Below are 17,009 nucleotides of genomic sequence, written 5' to 3'. Positions count from 1 at the left end.
GGCAGGTCTCTTCGTGTACCCGCTGGATGAGTGCACCACGGTGATCGGCTTCGAGGCAGTCATTGCCGACCGCGTTGTGACGGTCCAGATCAAGGACAAAGCCAAGCTGGAGAGCAGCCACGCCAGTGCTCCCCGTGCCCACTCCACAGCTGGCACAGGTAAGGAGGCCGGCAGAGCCGCAGCAGGGCTGCGGCAGGGCCTGGGCCGGAGCTTCAGGCAGACTTCAAGGGCAGCCTTGGAGTGGATAGAGAGAGCACTGGACTAGGAGTCAGGCATACTGAGATAGAATCCCCATGCAACCTCGGGCCAGTCATTAACTTCTCCAAATTCAGTTTCTCTGTCTTTAAAATAGAAGTAATTGTTCTGGTTCTCACCGTGACAGTATGGTGGGACTCAAAGGAGGCAAAACAAAAAACAACAAAAAAAAGATTTTAAGATACCCCTGCGGAAGAATAGATCTCCTTAAGCCCGGAGGCTGTGGAATGAATCACACCAGGATTTGACCCCCTACCCTGCAGCTTACACAGAATGTGACATAGATAAGAAATCAAACCTCATTTGTAAAATGGAACTGACACTTACACACACCCCCACCACCAATGTTCAATGGAGAGAATTCTGGCAGAACACTCATCACAGTCCCTGGCACAGGGTAAGTACCCAAAGAGTAGCTGCTGATGCCTGCTCTTGTAGAAACTGAAGCTCAGAGAGGGTGAGTGGTTGGCCCAAGGTCGCACAGCTTGTTAGTAGCAGAGCCAGGGTTTGAACCCAGACCAAATATATTAGAGATTCTTACTTTTGGATCTACAATCAAGGTAAAGTTTGCCTGGTGTTAATTTGTCAAAGAATCTTTTCGTGGGCACTCTTCACGTGTAAGGCACAAAGTTGCCCTCAAGTTGTTATAACTTCTCCCAGCCTGGAAGAAAAGCTGGCACATGCCTTGAAGTAACCGTGACAGGAGGGAGAAAGTGACTGTGCCAAGAGAGGTCTGAACAATGGGAGAGAGGGGGAGAAGGGCCAGATTGGGGGCCGGGGAGGTCTTTACAGTGGGGTTACATGGATGGGGAGGACTGGCTAAGCAGGGTTAAGGGAATGGGCCTTTCAGATAAAAGCAAAGAGCGTGAGCAATTGTGGGGAGCCCAAAGGTAGGGGATGATTGGTTCTTGGGGGAAGGAAATTCTGCAGGATGGAGATGCAAGCCTCTGTTGAGTGTTTTTGTTCCCAGTCTCCCTGTCCCAGCAGGTACTGTGGAAAGCACACAGCCTGAGACCAGAAGCATGTGAGTTCAGATCCCAGGTCAATGAGTCAGTTGTTCGCTGAGTAACTTGGTCAAGTCACACCCCTGTGCCAAGACTCAGTTTTCCCAACAGCATAATGGGCCCTTTCAACCTACCGCCCAGCAAGCGTAGAGGGGATGGGAGAGAATCTAAGCAGAGCGCCTGACACTAGGCCTGGCTCTTAGGAAATATCCTGCCGGAGGGGCCTTCTGTCACCCCTCATTCCTGCACAGCGGGAAAGGTGGCTCTGGACGAGGACTTGGAGCGGATCCTGTTCGTGGTCAACCTGGGGACCATCGCCCCCATGGAGAACGTGGCCATCTTCATCAGCACCTCCTCCGAGCTCCCGACACTCCCCAGCGGGGCCGTGCGGGTCCTGCTGCCAGCTGTCTGCGCCCCCACTGTGCCCCAGTTCTGCACGGAGAGTGCGGGCTCCTCTACCCAACAGCCCTGCGGGTAAGGAGCCCCTGCCCAAACGGAGGTCGGAGTCTCAGGCGGGCAGCGGGGTTAGTCAGGGGTGCGCAGGACGGGGAGATGGCAGGGGAGGGGCGTAGAAGGTGAGGCTTACCCTAGCGCTGCCACCACCTGGATAACAGCAACTCTCCTGCTCGCTTTGAGAGCGCTTAAGGATCCCCCTGAAGTGCCCCTGTGTTGTACTGGCCAGAAGTTCTGGATTTAGACAGTCTGGGATCGGAATAATCAGGGTTTATATTTTCATTTTCTCGAGGTATTTCCTGGACATCTCCCATGCGCTAGACCCTGGGCTGGGGGTTAGGGATGCACCAAGGCTTTCCCATTTTTGAACTTAGTTGGAGAGATCATTATGCAAACAATAACGGAAATAACATGTAAATATTGTGCATGTACTTGCATGCATAATTATGTAAAAAGCACAATGAAGGAGACGTCCATTGGGCTGAGAGTATAAAAGAGGAACCCAGCTTGGGGTCCAGGAGCCAGGCAAGTCTTCCCTGAGGAAGCAATGTTTCGGCTGAAAGCTAAACAATAAGGAGGATGTAGGCACAGGAAGGGGAGAACGGCAGGGACAAAGGCCCCAAGGTAGCAAGATCCGAGCCCCGGAGCATGAGGGGTGCTAGAATATGCTGCAGAGGAACGGGGCACCCTGTGGTCCTGGCAGAGACTTTGGATTTCTCCCCAAAGCAACAGGGAGCCATTAAAAGGATTTTCTGCAAAGAACAGAGGGGAACAGGGCAGGCCCAGTCCCAGAACAATCAATCCCTCTGTACCGAGAGAGCGAGGAAGATTCCAGGGTGGGAGGGAGCAAGGTCCTCAGCCCCCTGGCCGGCTGGGATGCAGGGTGGCCAGGGCCGTCTGGGCCTCACCGTCCTCATCTCATCCTGCCCCCCCGTCTCTGCCCTGGCCTCCCGCCTACTCCTCCTTGCTGCCCCCTTCCCAGCAAAAACAGGCATTGCTTGGGGCCCCGAGCCCTGGACCCTTGGAACAAGCTGTGCCTGGCAACTCTCCTGAACACAGAGGCATCCAACCCCATGGAGTATGAGTTCAACTTCCAGCTGGAGATCCGGGGGCCGTGCCTGCTCGCAGGTGAGCGGGGGCTGCTTTGATGAGGACAGGGGCCTGGCCGGAAAGAAGGCTCAAGGTCCCACGGTGGGGAGGGCTTCGGGCCAAAAGCTGCTGGGGTGTAGAGGGGGTACAGTGAGGAAAGGGCAGGGGGCCCAGGCCCACGAAAGCGGAAGCACACAGAGGGTCCCCGTCTCCAGCTCTCCAGACAAGCAGCCCAGGGACAAGCCCCTCCCAGGGACAGCTCTCAAGGCTGCCCCCACCTCCAGTGGCTTCCTCGGGGAAGTTTCCATTGGCGGATGGTCCTTTCTTGGTCCTCTCCTGGAGGCAACAACCGTAAAGCTTCTTCCTCGTTCTCACCTTGTCTGTGTATCAGAATCGTCAGGGAAGCTTTCAAAATACTGACTCTGGATCCCAACCCCAGAGATGAAATTGGCCTGGGCGTGTGCTGGGGGTCGGAGCACTTCCACACAGCCCGGTCGAGAATCCCGTCTCGGCGGTTCTCCTGCCCAACCCACTCAGGCTTTTAAAAGGAAACTCAGACTGTGCTTTCTCGTCGGCGAGTGTTCTCCTAGAGCAGCATCACGTTCCAGTGCAAGACACAGTTACAGGGCGACCACCAGGGAGAGCTGCGCTCTTCCCAGTGCTCGGCGATGGGCTGGGGGCCTTATGTGCCCTAGAAGGAAGACGCTCCGTGGTCATTCCTGGATCCTGAGGTCAGGGCAGGAAGAGCCATTAGGCTCCATCTATCTAAACCCAAATTTTGCAGATACTGAAGCCCAGAGAGGGGAGGTAACCTATCTAGGGTCACACAGCAGGTTAGGAGCCCCCGACGAGGCTGGAATGTGTGTCGTCTCTGCCTGGGTCTCTCTGGCCCCATCTCTCCTGGGGCTTCTAAGCTTGTCCCCATCCTTCTGTGCCACTCAGGGGTGGAGAGTCCCACCCATGAGATCCGTGCCGACGCCGCCCCATCTGCCTGCTCAGCCAAAAGCATCATCATCACCTTAGCCAACAAGCACACCTTCGACCGGCCGGTGGAGATCCTCATCCACCCCAGCGGTAGGGTGCACCGTGCGGGGCCCTTGGGGTGCCTGGGAGGGCAAAGGTGCTGACTGCGGGAATAGGCACGGGGGCCGCCTGCCCAGCCACGGGCCAGGCAAGGGTAGAGGGTGAGTGGTGGAGGGGAGAAGACCCGCCCCTTGTCTCCCGGGAAACTCAGCTCCACCCAGAGGAAGTGAAATCTCCTGCCCTGATTCCAGCTGCAAAGGTCCCAAGGTCTTAGCCAACCACTGGGCCACTTTTGCCCCCCAGGCCAGCGGAGCAGAGGACCTTCAAAATTCTCAGCTGAGTGAGACACTTGCAACTCCATATCCTAGGCAAGGAAGTCTTTTATCTCTTCTCTTTAGGAATTCATAGAATGTCGGGACCTGAAAAGACCAAAGAGCGTTTTAGTCTAGTCCCCCTCCCGTTTTACAGATGGGTAAACTGAGGCCCGGAGAGAGGCAGTGAGTCAGCCCCGGTCACTAAGCTTTTTTGCCTCCCAGCCAAGAAGCCTGCCCATGGCCCCACACTGTTGTAGGCAATTGGGAACCTGACAAGGTCCTGCCCCCCAACCAGGGCCCTGGCACGCCCACACACAGGCCGAGGGTCGAGTGTTCATCTTGTCCCCTCTGCAGAGCCCCACATGCCGCACGTCCTGATAGAGAAAGGAGACATGACCCCAGGAGAGTTTGACCAGCACTTGAAGGGAAGAGCAGATTTCCTTAAAGGGATGAAGAAGGACAGCAATGCAGAGCGAAAGGTGAGGACTGCTGAAGCCAGAGCCCACGATGGCAGAGCCGGCTGGCACTGAGGACTTGGTCCTCCCTGAACCCATAGGAGATGGGGTCTGAGGAGGTGGAGGTGACTTGCCCGAGGTCACACGGCAAGCTGGTGGCCAATCCTGGACACATAGTGTTTCTCGTCCATGCTTCTCTCCCTCAGGCTAGGCGCTGCAGAGCAGATAGAAAATGGGCTGCTGGAAACAGCGGTCGCCCTCGCTCAGCACTCCCACCTCCCACCGGGTCACCTTTCCCTAGGGCCAGCCTTTGACACTTCCCAGGTACCCAAGCCAGGCACAATTCAAGGCTAGTAGTAGAAGCAGCTTTGACCTTCTCCAGGCTATTTCACTCCCAAAAGGCAGCCAGGAACCTACAGCTCGTCCCCTCCCAGCTCCATTCTTTACCTCCTGGGGCTCCCTTTTCCAACCTGCTAAATGGATCCCTTGCTTTTCCTACCTCTATGAGTCCTTGCTTGCTATTACATAAAGAATAAAGGCAGAACAGGGAAAGGATGAAAAATATCCTTTCCTTCCCCCCTCCCTATCACCCCTTGGAGCTAAGGAATAAGGAGGCACTGGTAGTGATGGTGCGGGGATGGCAAAAGGAATGGCAGGGGGCTGAACTGACAAGTTCACCTTCAAGTGGCCAGTCTGGGTGTTCAGGGCCACCTGTGGGGTCTGTGCCCTGAACCTCTTTCCTGTACATGGCCCTGCACTCCAAGTAGGGTCCTAAATGCCAACATCAGTTTAAGTTTGGTGGCGCACCTCTTTTCAGATGGGATAACTGAGGTTCATCACTCAAAAATAGCTGGAAGAAGTTAGGTGTTGTGACATTGAGGCTAAGGAATTAAAACTGACCATGTTGAGAATGTAAGCTGAATTTAACAGTCCCTCCCAGTCCCTGCTGACCCAGCTGGCAGAAGAGGAGTGGCAAGAAGGCAAATGGGCAGGAAAGTGTAGATGATGTTGTGCTCATTTCATCCCCATTGTCAGCGACCCTTCTAGAAGTGCCTGCTTGGTGGGGATGGGGTATGGCAAGGGAAAAGTGTAGATGGTTCAATACCCACCATATAAGCCCCAGGTTAGAGATCCCACTGGAAACACTTGCCCTCCCAGCATATCCCCTCACCCAGATGAGTCAGGTGGGAGAAGAGCCTGGATTTATATTCTCAGATCAGGAGGTGAAAATGCCAGGGGTGCCAAGCTCTGATAACTGCAGCATGGGGCAAGAGCAGGGCACAGAGGGCCTCCCAAGGCTGGAGCTGACTGCCCTGCCTGGCTTGCCTTAAGTCAGTTAGCTCTGGGACCACTGAAGCGAATGAGAATCATCTGCCACCTTGGGTTGGTTGTGCAAATGTCCTGTGTTCTCATGAGCTCTGGGGAGGACAGCTATCAACCTGTAGCTGCTGAGAAGGGAGGGGTTTATTGTAATTGGAAATGGCAGCTTGACAGGAGACATTAGAGAATCCTGGGCCCAGGCAACCACCTCGCCCCACTGAGAGGCAGAAATCAGGTTCCCCAAAGTGGCTTCTCTCACTGGCAGGTGTGGCCGCTGCTGCTCAGGCTCTTTTATCAAAAGAGCCACACTGGGCAGTGACCTGTGGCAGAGGACTCCATGGTGGAGAAAGAGCTCAATCCCACAGCAGGGAGCTGGGGGCAGGTTGAGCGCATTAGGAGGGTGGCCATCAGTTAGGAGGGGTGGGTGCAACAAGCTGTCAAAAAGCATGAGTTAGCAAAGACAGGGCTAGTTACCAGGAGATGCCATGTACAAGCTACAGAGACACAGAGAGAAGCAGACAAAAGAGAAACAGACTGAAAACACACACACAAAGATGCCCACTCAGCGTCAGTGGCAGGCAAACAGACCCACAGACTCGTTCCCTTACCTGTTCATTCAGTGAACATCATGTGCCCAATAGATTTCAGGCTTTGTTCTAGGCACTTGGGCATGAAAATGATAATCATCCTGTCTTCATGGTGCTTACATTCTAGAACAGGGAGAAAGACAAACAGTAAATGAGCAAGCTCAGTTGGAGAGGGATGGGGACCATGAATGACATAAAACAGGGTGATACTATCATGAGTGGCAAGGGCTGGATGCCCTCTAGCCAGGTATTAACAGAAAGAATGAGAACGGGTGGATGGTGGAGAGTCCACTATGAGAGTAGAAGCAAGTGAGCACAATGTGTGCAAAGAACCAGAAGCAGAATAATTGTGACCTGTGTGAAAAACAGAAAGAAGCATAGAGAGCAGGGTGGGCAGTAGGTGAGGAAAACAGGTCATAGAAGATCTCATAAACTGTGGGGCAGAAGGTGAGTGGAAGCTATTGCTTAAGCAAGAGAATGGCAAGAAAGATCACTGTGGCTGCTCTGTGTAAAATAGACCAGATAGAGACAAAATTGAAAAAAAGGCCAGGAAGAGGCTATTGCAAAAGTCCAGGGAAGAGACAATACTGGCTTGAACTTGGATGGTAGCAGTAGAGACAGAGAAGAGGACCAGTTTAGGATTTATTTTAGCCAGTTTAGGATTTATTTTAGCTGGAGAACTGACAGTCCTTTGTGGAAGGATGAGATGTTTGGGTGAGGAAAAGAGAGGAATGAAGGACAACTGGGTGGAGGGTGATGTCATCTACTGAGATGGGGAAGAGACAGAAACTGACCCTCAAAAATATTTATACAGAGACAATCAGATAAAGAGACACTGATAAAGTCAGGGTGGAGATGGAGAAAGGCAGAATGAAGACGGAAGAAATGAGATGCAATATGGAGTGCAGGGGCCAAGAAGGGGATTCAGCAGCACAGGGCAAGGCCAGCTGTGATGCCACATGAAAAAGTAAAGAATGACAGTGCTCATCTCCCTGTAACGTTTCCAGGTTTCCTCTCTGTGCCAGGCTCTGTTAAATCCTGGACATGCAAAAGAGACTAAGGAATGACCTGCCTTCAAGTAACTTACAAGCTAGAGGGGAGGCAGAGATGAGCAAAAACCTGCCAGACAGTGTGGGAGGTGCTGGGCCCCCCCAGGCAAATAGCGGCATCAACAGTGATGGCTACTGTTTAGAGACCATTTGAAGTAGGCTTCAAAAGTGTGGCATTTAATCCACAAACAAGTCTATGAGGTATGTACTCAATCGCATTTCAAGGATGAAGACACCAAGTAATGAAGACAATCTTCCCCCAAGGAAGACTGAGGAAGTCTTTCCAAATAGGTAAAATTTGGAAAATGAATAGTATCCATGGGAGAGAATCAGTTAGCCAGTGAAGCAAAACTCAGTCAAGATGAGCTCAAGTGTGGCTCCTGCACTGAGTGTGAAAGCTAAAGAGGCCACTACCAGCTGAGGCTGGTGTGTGCCAAGAGCTTCCTGCTTTGGTGCTAACTCAGTTCACCACCCCCACCCATGAGAAGTGGATGTTTTTGACCCATTTTACAAGTGAGTAAACAGACCCAGAGAAGGGACCTCCTCAAGATCATACCTCTGGATGATGACAGAGCTGGAATTCACACCAGGTACTTCTGTCTCCAAAGTCCATGCTTGCCATCGACCTGTGAATGTCTGGCAAACACAGGAGTCAACACGTGGGACTAATTCTGGTCCTTCATTCCTGGTCAGGAGTTATCAAGATTCAGGGCACATTCTTGATTTCCTGGCCAGGAATGAAGGACCAGAATTAGTTCCCTGGGAGCAGCTGTGGGCCCCTTGATTGCCCAAGCGAGAGGGTTTTCCTTTCTCCTCCAGACAGAAATCATCCGGAAACGCCTCCACAAGGACATCCCCCACCACTCCGTCATCATGCTTAACTTCTGTCCTGACCTCCAGTCGGTCCAGCCCAACCTGAGGAAGACCCACGGGGAATTCATCTTCCTCGTTGACAGAAGTGGCAGCATGAGTGGAACCAACATCCACCGTGTCAAGGTACTCCCCTGGGTCTAGGGCTCCTCCCCCAACCAGGCTTCCTCAGAACGGTGCTCCAAGCAGCCCTTCTTCCATGCCCGAGCTGCTTTCTTAAATGACTATCCATGGGTAAGCGGAACAGTGAACAACTTTGTAACCATTCTTAACAGAGCCACCCAAACTCAACCGTCTCCCAAAATAAAATCCCAAAGTGGTGTGAGCAGAGGCAGAACTGTTGTCCATTTACGAGAGATGTAGTCTTCAGTGGCTGCCCTTGGCCTTTTACAAGCTTTTGTCATGTTTCTTTTTCTGGTGGAAATGACCTCACCTAGATACTGAGTGGAGGGGTGTACAGAGAGGAAAGGAAGGAAACTAACATTTGCTGAAGGCCTACTATGTTTCAGTTACTGTGCTAGACATTAATGCAAAATTTGGTATTTAATCCAGTCAATAATCCTATGAGGTAGGTCCTATTTTGTCACCATTTTCCAAATTGAAAAACTGGATCCTGAGAATTTTAGTAACTTACCCAAGGTCACACAGTTAGTGTGGTCTACGATTAAACCCATGCCTGCCTGTTCTCACCACCCCGACATCAGAGATTCCCTAGACATTGCCCCCGCCAGGAGTGACTGCGTGGTCCACTAGCAAATATCCAAGCCATCATTTTTTGTTTGTTAGTTTTAATGTGCAAACCACAGTGCTTGGCATCTGGAAAGCCAGCAGCAGTATGCAAATACAGTTTCTGTCCTCAAGGGGCTTTCAGTTCAGTGAGGAATACAGGCCTGCCAACCAATCGTGTGCCTGGGAGCATGGCTTCAAGGCTAAAGAGAGTTCTGTATGTGTGCAGAAGAAAGCGCTAAAGCCCTCCGCACACACATCCAGAAGAGTTTCATCCCCCTTAGGAGATTATTGGCCTCGATTACGGCACTATCAAACTCTCCTTTGTATTTTTGCTGTGCAGATGTCTGGCTCTCCCTCTGGAGCCATGAACTTAATAAAGGAAAGAACCAGATCTTTCTCCTCTATTTCTCCTCTCAAGCTCTGTTTATGCATAAAAGGCTCTCAATTGCTGTTTATTGAAGAAGACAAATAAAGCGTCTAGTTCAGGAGAGTGAGGAGTGAGGCTAAAAGAAGAGAGAAGGGCTCTGCTATCACCTGGAATTCCATCCCTCCATTTTGGAGCAAATCCTTGTTGCCAGGGCAACAGGATCTGAAAGAAGGGGGAGGGGTTAGGTGAGCTCTGTAATGCCAGCTATCTCCTCAGGCTTGCTACGCTTGGGTTTTGAAGTTTGAGACCCAAGGTTCTGATTGAAGCTGCTTGACAGTGGGATGCAGGGCTCGTTGATACCCTCACTTCCCCAATGCCCTCTTCACAGGCAAGACTGGGTATCGAGGAGCTGTCCGCGGTGCTGGAGTGCTGAACCACGGTCCAGCCCAGTATGTCCACCAATATACCATCTTACCAATTTGTAAGATGTCTCCTGAATTGCCCTACAGCATCATGGAATCATAACACTAAAACATCCCTCAGAGAGAATTTAATTCATTTTCCCAGTAAGAAAACCAAGTCCCCAAGGGGCTAAGTGCTTTTCCCAATAGCACAGGGCGGGTGAGAGAGCCAGAGCCTTCTATATCTTGGTTCAGTGCTCATTTCCCTTACATTTATGACTAAGAGTGTACATACTCTTCCACTAGGAAAAGTTCTCCTCCCTGATTGTATCGTTTCTGCTGCATGGCATATTTTAAAGAACAATGTTCAGAAGAGAAGCAGCCTGGATTTCAGGATCATTTCTTTTTTTTTCCCCCAGGATCATTTCTGCACTGACTTGCTGTGTAGCTTTGGACAAGTTAATTCTCAACTCTGGGCTTCATTTGTCCATTCTGTAAAATGAGAAGGAAGGATTAATTCATAAGAGCAAATACATGTCAAGCTCTCCTCTCTTAAGCCCTGACAGACATCAACAATTGATCAAGGCATTTTAATTTTCCTGCTGAGCTTGGACTCAGACTATATGCCCTCCATGTTCCAATATTTCAGGCAGTTACTACTAGTTTAATGGAATTTGTTTGTGAGTGGAAATCAACTTTCCATTCCTTAATGCAAAACCTTTCCTGTCCTTATGTTCCAGAATTCTCTGACAATAACTTTCTCTGGCTCTCTTCCCCTGGAATCTCTCTTGTTCTTTTCTAGTCCAGCTCACCGAGCTCAAGGGCATTCCTTCACAAATGGCTTTGCATTGGCACAATCCTTTCTGCTGAGCATGCCCCTTTTAGAGGGAGGCACAGAAATTACTCAAGCTATCTGCCCCTTTCCCCACTGACAATGAGAACATTAGGGGGTTGCTTGGGTCATTAATTGTGGTCCATTGGGTTGAGGTTTTAGGAAAAACCTGGAGTAGGGAGGTGGGGAAGAATAGACATGCAAATCATGCCAAAGGAGAAAGTTCAGCCAATTTAATTTCCTGCAGCTGGTCTCATTCTTCAGCTGCCACTTGCTGCCAAAAACAGGGCTTTAAAAATTCTAATAAGTATGAGCAGAGACAATCTGTATGGATCAGCAGAGTCTCTTGCTAGCAAGAATATATATTTGTGGCTAATGAAAAAATAAGCAGATATTGATTTCTTTTGGGGGAGAAACAAAATGTATTGACACAAGCAAAGAAGAAAGACTGAGAATGTTTAGGTTAATGTTTACAGTGGGGGATGGGGAGGCAGGCTGCAGGTGTGTGGTGCCCAGAAGGCCGTATGTTGTGAGAATTAACAGGATCCGCTCACAGCTGTTTCCTTCTGGATTCTAGAATATAACAGTTTGTTTCCTTGAAGCAATGCTGAAATCCCCAGGCCATCACTAAACTATATGGGGGATAAGAGGGACACCCTTCCTGAGCTCTGTACCAAGGCAGAGCCTACCTGAATAAAGATCTGGGAGGTGTGTGTTCAAAGCTTGGGTCCTAGTCTCAGATTTTGTGGTCCAGTGCAATTACTTAACCCTTCTGAGTCTCACTTTCCCCCTGTAAAATGAAGATTGGTAATAATTATTTGCCCAATGTTCACTATATATCAGATTAAGTCTCAGATCCCAAGGTCAAGTTAGTAATGGCAAAGGTGGGATTTTAACCCAGATCTGTTTAACTTCAAAGGGTATTTTCTTAACCACTGTACCAAAATATATGTCAAAGAGATTAAATGGGATAAAGAATATAAAGTACTTAGCACATAATAATTGCTTAATACTTATCCTTGCATTATACCATCATCATCATCATCATCATCATCATCATCATATTAGTCAGCCAAAGGGGTGCTGATGCAAAGTACCAGAAATCTGTTGGCATTTATAAAGGGTATTTATTTTGGGGTAAAAGATTACAGTCACAAGGCCATAAAGTGTAAGTTACTTTCCTCACCAAAGTCCGTTTCCATGTGTTAGAGCAAGATGGCTGACAGTTTTTGTGAAAGTTCAGGCTTCCTCTTCCTCCTAAGGCTCCATGGTCCCAGCTCCTTTCATTCTCAGCTGTAGGGTAGCTTAAGGCTTCTCTCTATCTCTGGGACTTGTTTCTTTCTGGGCTTTCTCAGCTGTTCAGAGCTCTGGTCTCTTCAGCTGCTATCAGGCAAAGGGCTTGGCTCTCTCCCTGACACTCCAGCATCCAAAACTAAATTCTCTGTGTTCTCCTTCTCCATGTGGTTTTCTCTGTGAGTCTGCTTTATCCCCACCAAGTGGGTGGTACTCAACCCTGTACTCCCTAATGATGTGGTCAGATAAAAGCCCTAATCTTGATTTAATAAAGCAAAAGTGAAACCTCTGAGTCTAATACAATCCAATACGGCCAGAGGAAGAGACCAGTTTATAAATACAATCCAATATCTATTTTTGGAATTCATAAACAATATCAAATGATTACAGTCATCATCATCATCATCATCATCATCATCATCAATTTTGCTTCTGCTACCATCCCCACCTTCCCTCTTTGTCATTCCTATTTTCAGTATACTTGCATCAAGATCTCCTGGGGGTATAGATAGGAGGCATGCATAGTTGAATAGGTTAAAACTCTTTAATGTTAATAGGTATTGGAGGCAAAGTGACATGTGCTTGAGTCCTGGTCCCACCATTTACTCACTGACAAGTCACTTCACCTCTCTCTATCTCTAGTTTGACTTCTATAAATTGGAGATAATATTGTGCCTGCCTCAAAGGATTATTTTGAGGTAATGCATGTAAAGTACTTCCTTTGCACTTAACAAATATGAGCTAAAGAGACTGCCCCTAAGAGATTTGTCCCAAGTTAATGATATTTAGATTGACTCTGATGCAAAAGATTCTGAATGAGAGCCAGAACCCTGTTCCATCAAGTGCATGACCCGGACCAGGCAACTTTCCTCTCTTAGACGTCAATTTTGCTCAGGCAAAAGGGAGTGGGTGTTCCCTGCTCTCCCTACCTCTCAGGGTCAGCAAGAGGTGCAGTGCAACTGGCAGGTCATAATAGAAGGACTTTGAGAAGTCAGACTGGCTGCATGGATGAGAAGTTTCGTGATCATGGCTTTGGTCCAGCCCTTGGTCACTGTTAGCAAATTTCTTGATCTGGGGGAAAAGGAGATGGTGGGTGCAGACAAAAAGAGGAAAGGCCTGTTTGGAAGCTACTTCTGTGCTAAGATGGAGAGTACTGGTGTGTGGTGGCAGGGTGGTCGCCCCTGCCCGCTCCATTACTGAATCCTGACAATGCTTTCTTGCCCACCAGGATGCTATGCTGGTGGTTCTCAAGAGCCTCATGCCAGCCTGCCTCTTCAATGTCATTGGGTTTGGATCCACATTTAAGACTCTCTTTCCTTCCAGTCAGATTTACACTGAGGTAAGGAGTGGGTAAGGCGGAGACCCAGAGCAAGTGGGTGGTGGGGAGAAAAGAGGTAAAAAGGAAAAAGAAGGTAACCCTAAGCCTGTCTCAGAAGCTGTCCACCCAAGTTAAACCCAGATCATGCCCAGGGCCAGAGAACTGAAGAGAATCTATCTAGGTGATTTTCTGACATCTCCCCCTCTCTAAAGTAAAATATGGGCATGAAGTGGGCTAAGAATGGAACTCACAAGACTCAAGCTGCACTTTGGAATAAAAGGGTTGTGGCCCCAGTAGCATGGTCAAAATTGGAGCATCCTGCTCAGGTCTAGGAATAGAATGGATGGAAAGCAGGAAGGCAGGAAGGAAAGTTTTGACAAATGGGCCACTTTTTTCAATAAAATTAACTTTAGGCAAAAAGATTATGTGTTGGTTGTTCCCAAATTTTTGAAGCCAAATAATAAATAATTAATCTTCCATGATTATATTAGTCAGAGAAAAAAAGTAAAAACATTGTTAATAGCATGGTACAAATCCCTCCAGACCTTTTTCTATGCATTTATACACATTTTCAATAAAGGTAGGATTAGGCTTTACATATTGTTCAGTAATCTATTGTTTCTAACTCTATTAGGAACACATTTCCATGCCAGTAAGTATTCATCTGCAACATGATTTTAATGGCCATGCAGTATTTCACTACACAGCCCATGACTTATTTAACTAATCCTCTCTTGTTGGGCATTTAAGTTGTTTCCAAGTTGTTTCTATTAAGCCATTTTGTAAAAACCATTTTGCATACATTCTTAGTTATTCCCTTGGATAAATTCCCAGATTTGCTGGTTCAAATGTATATGTACATTTTAAGACGTTTGATATATGTCCCCCCCAAGCATGGATGTTGGAAGTGTCTTTCTGGATCAGAGGCATCCAGAATGTGTCCTTGCAACAATGACTTCCATCTGATGCCAAGAATTCCTATTTGGTCCCACAGGGTTGGCACAGGAAGGAGGGAATCTGAAGCCCAGATTGGGGAAATTATTTCCTCAAAGTATCATAGGGAGTTAGTGCCAGAGTCAGGACAAAGAGTCAAGTCCTATGATTCCTAGTCTAGTGTTTTTCCCGCTACACTACCTGCTCCTCATCAGAAAAGGAAACTTCATTTGTGCTGAGGAATTAGTGGCTTAATATGCTGCCTTTTCTAAGGGTATTTATATTTTTAAAGAGAAACCCAGAAAGGACAATTGTGAGTTAATATAGCACTAATAGTGGAATTTTAGGCATTAGTAGGGGGTTGTTATTGGGCAAGCTCCCACCCAGTCAGTAGCCTCTTCCTTATGGGCAAGGCAGAGATGGAATTGGAACATGAATCAATTCCAGTGAGGCTGAACTAGGAGCTAGGGAAAAAGAGCTTACCCTCCAGGGGGCTCGCAGTGACACTGGGGGCTGTCTGTCCCTGCTTGTGGCCCTTCCCCTGCAGGAGAGCTTGGCCATGGCCTGTGATAATATCCAGAGAATGCGGGCTGACATGGGTGGCACCAACATCCTCTCACCTCTCAAGTGGATCACCCGGCAGCCAGTACACCAAGGCCATCCACGACTTCTCTTCCTGATCACAGATGGTACCGTCAGCAACACTGGGAAGGTGCTGGAGCTGGTGCGAAACCACGCCTTCTCCACCAGGTCAGCCCTGGCTGATGGTCCAGGGCTTAGTCACCCTGGGCTTCTATGGGCCGGGGGTATAAGAATCAGAGCAAAATGTGTAAAATGTCAGAGGTAAAAGAGAAGACCCGCAACTCCCATAGTACTTTGCTTCCAGGATGGTATGGGTTGACCTCAAAGTTTGTCTTTTCCCTTCAAAGGTTCAGGAGGGATGAGTGGCCCACACATCTGCATACAAACCCCAAAAAGCAACCTGTGCAGCCTGGGGAGAGGGCATCCTTCCTGCTGCTTTGATTCTGTGCTGGGATGAGTTTATGGGCTATGCGTGTGTGTACATGAGTGCCTACTGATGGCCCTTCTTCTCCTTCACTCTGTGCTTGAAGATAGAGCCAGATCTGAGATAGCACTGCTGGCTCATGCTCTGTCTCTTTTCCATCAGTGACAAAGATGGCAGAAAGAATGGAAGTATTAGCCTCTCTCTTCCCCATCTCCCAGGTGCTATAGCTTTGGAATTGGACCCAACGTTTGCCACAGACTGGTGCAAGGGCTGGCATCTGTGTCCAAGGGCAGTGCTGAGTTCCTGATGGAGGGGGAGCGGCTGCAGCCCAAGGTAAGTGGAAAGGTCTCCATGCCTGCTGGGAGCCTCAGGGGCCCAGACTGCTCCTGTGGCAGGGAGGTAGTAGAGCTGGGATTTCAACCAAAAGCTGAGATCTCCACTAGGCTACACCGTACCCCAGTGAGAACCAGAGAGGTGCAGGTCACAGAGAGGTGACTCCTGGAGCTTCTACAGGACACTAGATCTCCTGGTCTCCAGCCACTGGATCACATGCTCCATATACTCACTGAGCTGGATTGGGGCACTGAAGGAGTCATTCCCTTTATAGATATGGAGTTGTGTTTGGGGTCTTTTTGGCCAAGATCCTGTTGATGACAATGGTGGCTCAGAAGAATCTAAAGGACCTAAAAATAATGAGGGTATAGTCATCTCTCTATTACCTGCACAACTGGCACAAATAATCCAACCCTTAGAAAAATCACTGTGCAATCCAGGTTCTCCAGGAAGCAGAGACTGAGCTGGAGTAAGGTGTGCAAGGATGTTTATTGTGGTATAAAATCTGTGAAAGATGCATGGAAGCAGAAGGGAGAGTCTTCATGATGCAAATTCAACAATTGTAGAAGGAAAGGGGGTGGAGAGAAAAATTTGGCAGGGAGAGCCTCAGGCTGCAATGCAGGTCTGGCAAAACCTCAGCCAACCCAATGGGGAGCTCTGGGGCAAAGACTGCCCATTCAAGGAGCCTGCATTGGGCTGAAATAGCCAGGCATTAGTGTCCCTACCATGCTTGGTTTTTGGCTGGGGGTTTTCAGGGAGAACTGTGGTCTTAGCTCACAAGCTGAGATTGTGGGTATGGAGGATGTCACATAACTGAACTCTTTGCAGCAAAGAGGCAAGGTCTTTCTTGAAAGGAGATTCAAACAGTGCACTTCCACTACTGCCACAATCCCCAAATAATTTTTCTCCAGCTCTGCAGTATATCAGGGAAAATCTACTTTGGCAATGCTACACCACAGAGGTCATTTATTGAACACCTATCCTATAGCAGATACTTTATAGCCAGAATCTCTGATAATCCTCCCAAGTGCATTGAAAGTAAGGATCATTGACCTATTTTAATAAAAGGGAAAACTGAGGCCCAGGGAGGCAAATTAGGTTGTCCACTATCTGACCCATGCTTTGACACTAACTTTCTGTATGGCCATGTACAACAAACAACCCTACTTTGAGCCTCAGGTTTTCTCATCTATAAAATGCTAAAGCTTCAAGAAAATGGCAGAAAAGATCTGTTCCATCTCTGACATTTTAGGAGACTAAGAATTCAGAGGCATGCTCACTGCTGAGAAAGCCACCCCCAGGTCTTTTTTCCCTGCTCACATTCCTTCATACTCATGCCTACAGAGTCTTGGTGCTCATCTGCACACATTCCTGTTCA

General features: G+C 48.8%; 1 protein-coding gene across 3 annotated transcripts in view; it reads left to right on the top strand.

Annotated features, from left to right (window-relative positions):
* The window catches only part of VWA5B1 (von Willebrand factor A domain containing 5B1), a 72,566-nt gene that overhangs the window by 20,123 nt on the left and 35,434 nt on the right, over positions 1-17,009 (top strand). For all 3 annotated transcript variants that reach the window (XM_058304242.2, XM_058304243.2, XM_058304244.2), the window contains 9 exons: positions 6-158; positions 1,463-1,733; positions 2,695-2,840; positions 3,744-3,875; positions 4,493-4,617; positions 8,369-8,545; positions 13,270-13,380; positions 14,840-15,042; positions 15,517-15,631. In XM_058304242.2, coding sequence (XP_058160225.1) covers positions 6-158; positions 1,463-1,733; positions 2,695-2,840; positions 3,744-3,875; positions 4,493-4,617; positions 8,369-8,545; positions 13,270-13,380; positions 14,840-15,042; positions 15,517-15,631 — 1,433 coding nt within the window. The remainder of the gene's footprint in view (positions 1-5; positions 159-1,462; positions 1,734-2,694; positions 2,841-3,743; positions 3,876-4,492; positions 4,618-8,368; positions 8,546-13,269; positions 13,381-14,839; positions 15,043-15,516; positions 15,632-17,009) is intronic.

Source organism: Dasypus novemcinctus, chromosome 9 (genome assembly GCF_030445035.2).
Source record: "Dasypus novemcinctus isolate mDasNov1 chromosome 9, mDasNov1.1.hap2, whole genome shotgun sequence".
NCBI lineage: Eukaryota > Metazoa > Chordata > Mammalia > Cingulata > Dasypodidae > Dasypus > Dasypus novemcinctus.
Note: the sequence above shows the minus strand (reverse complement) of the source record. Positions and strands in the feature narration are given on the sequence as shown.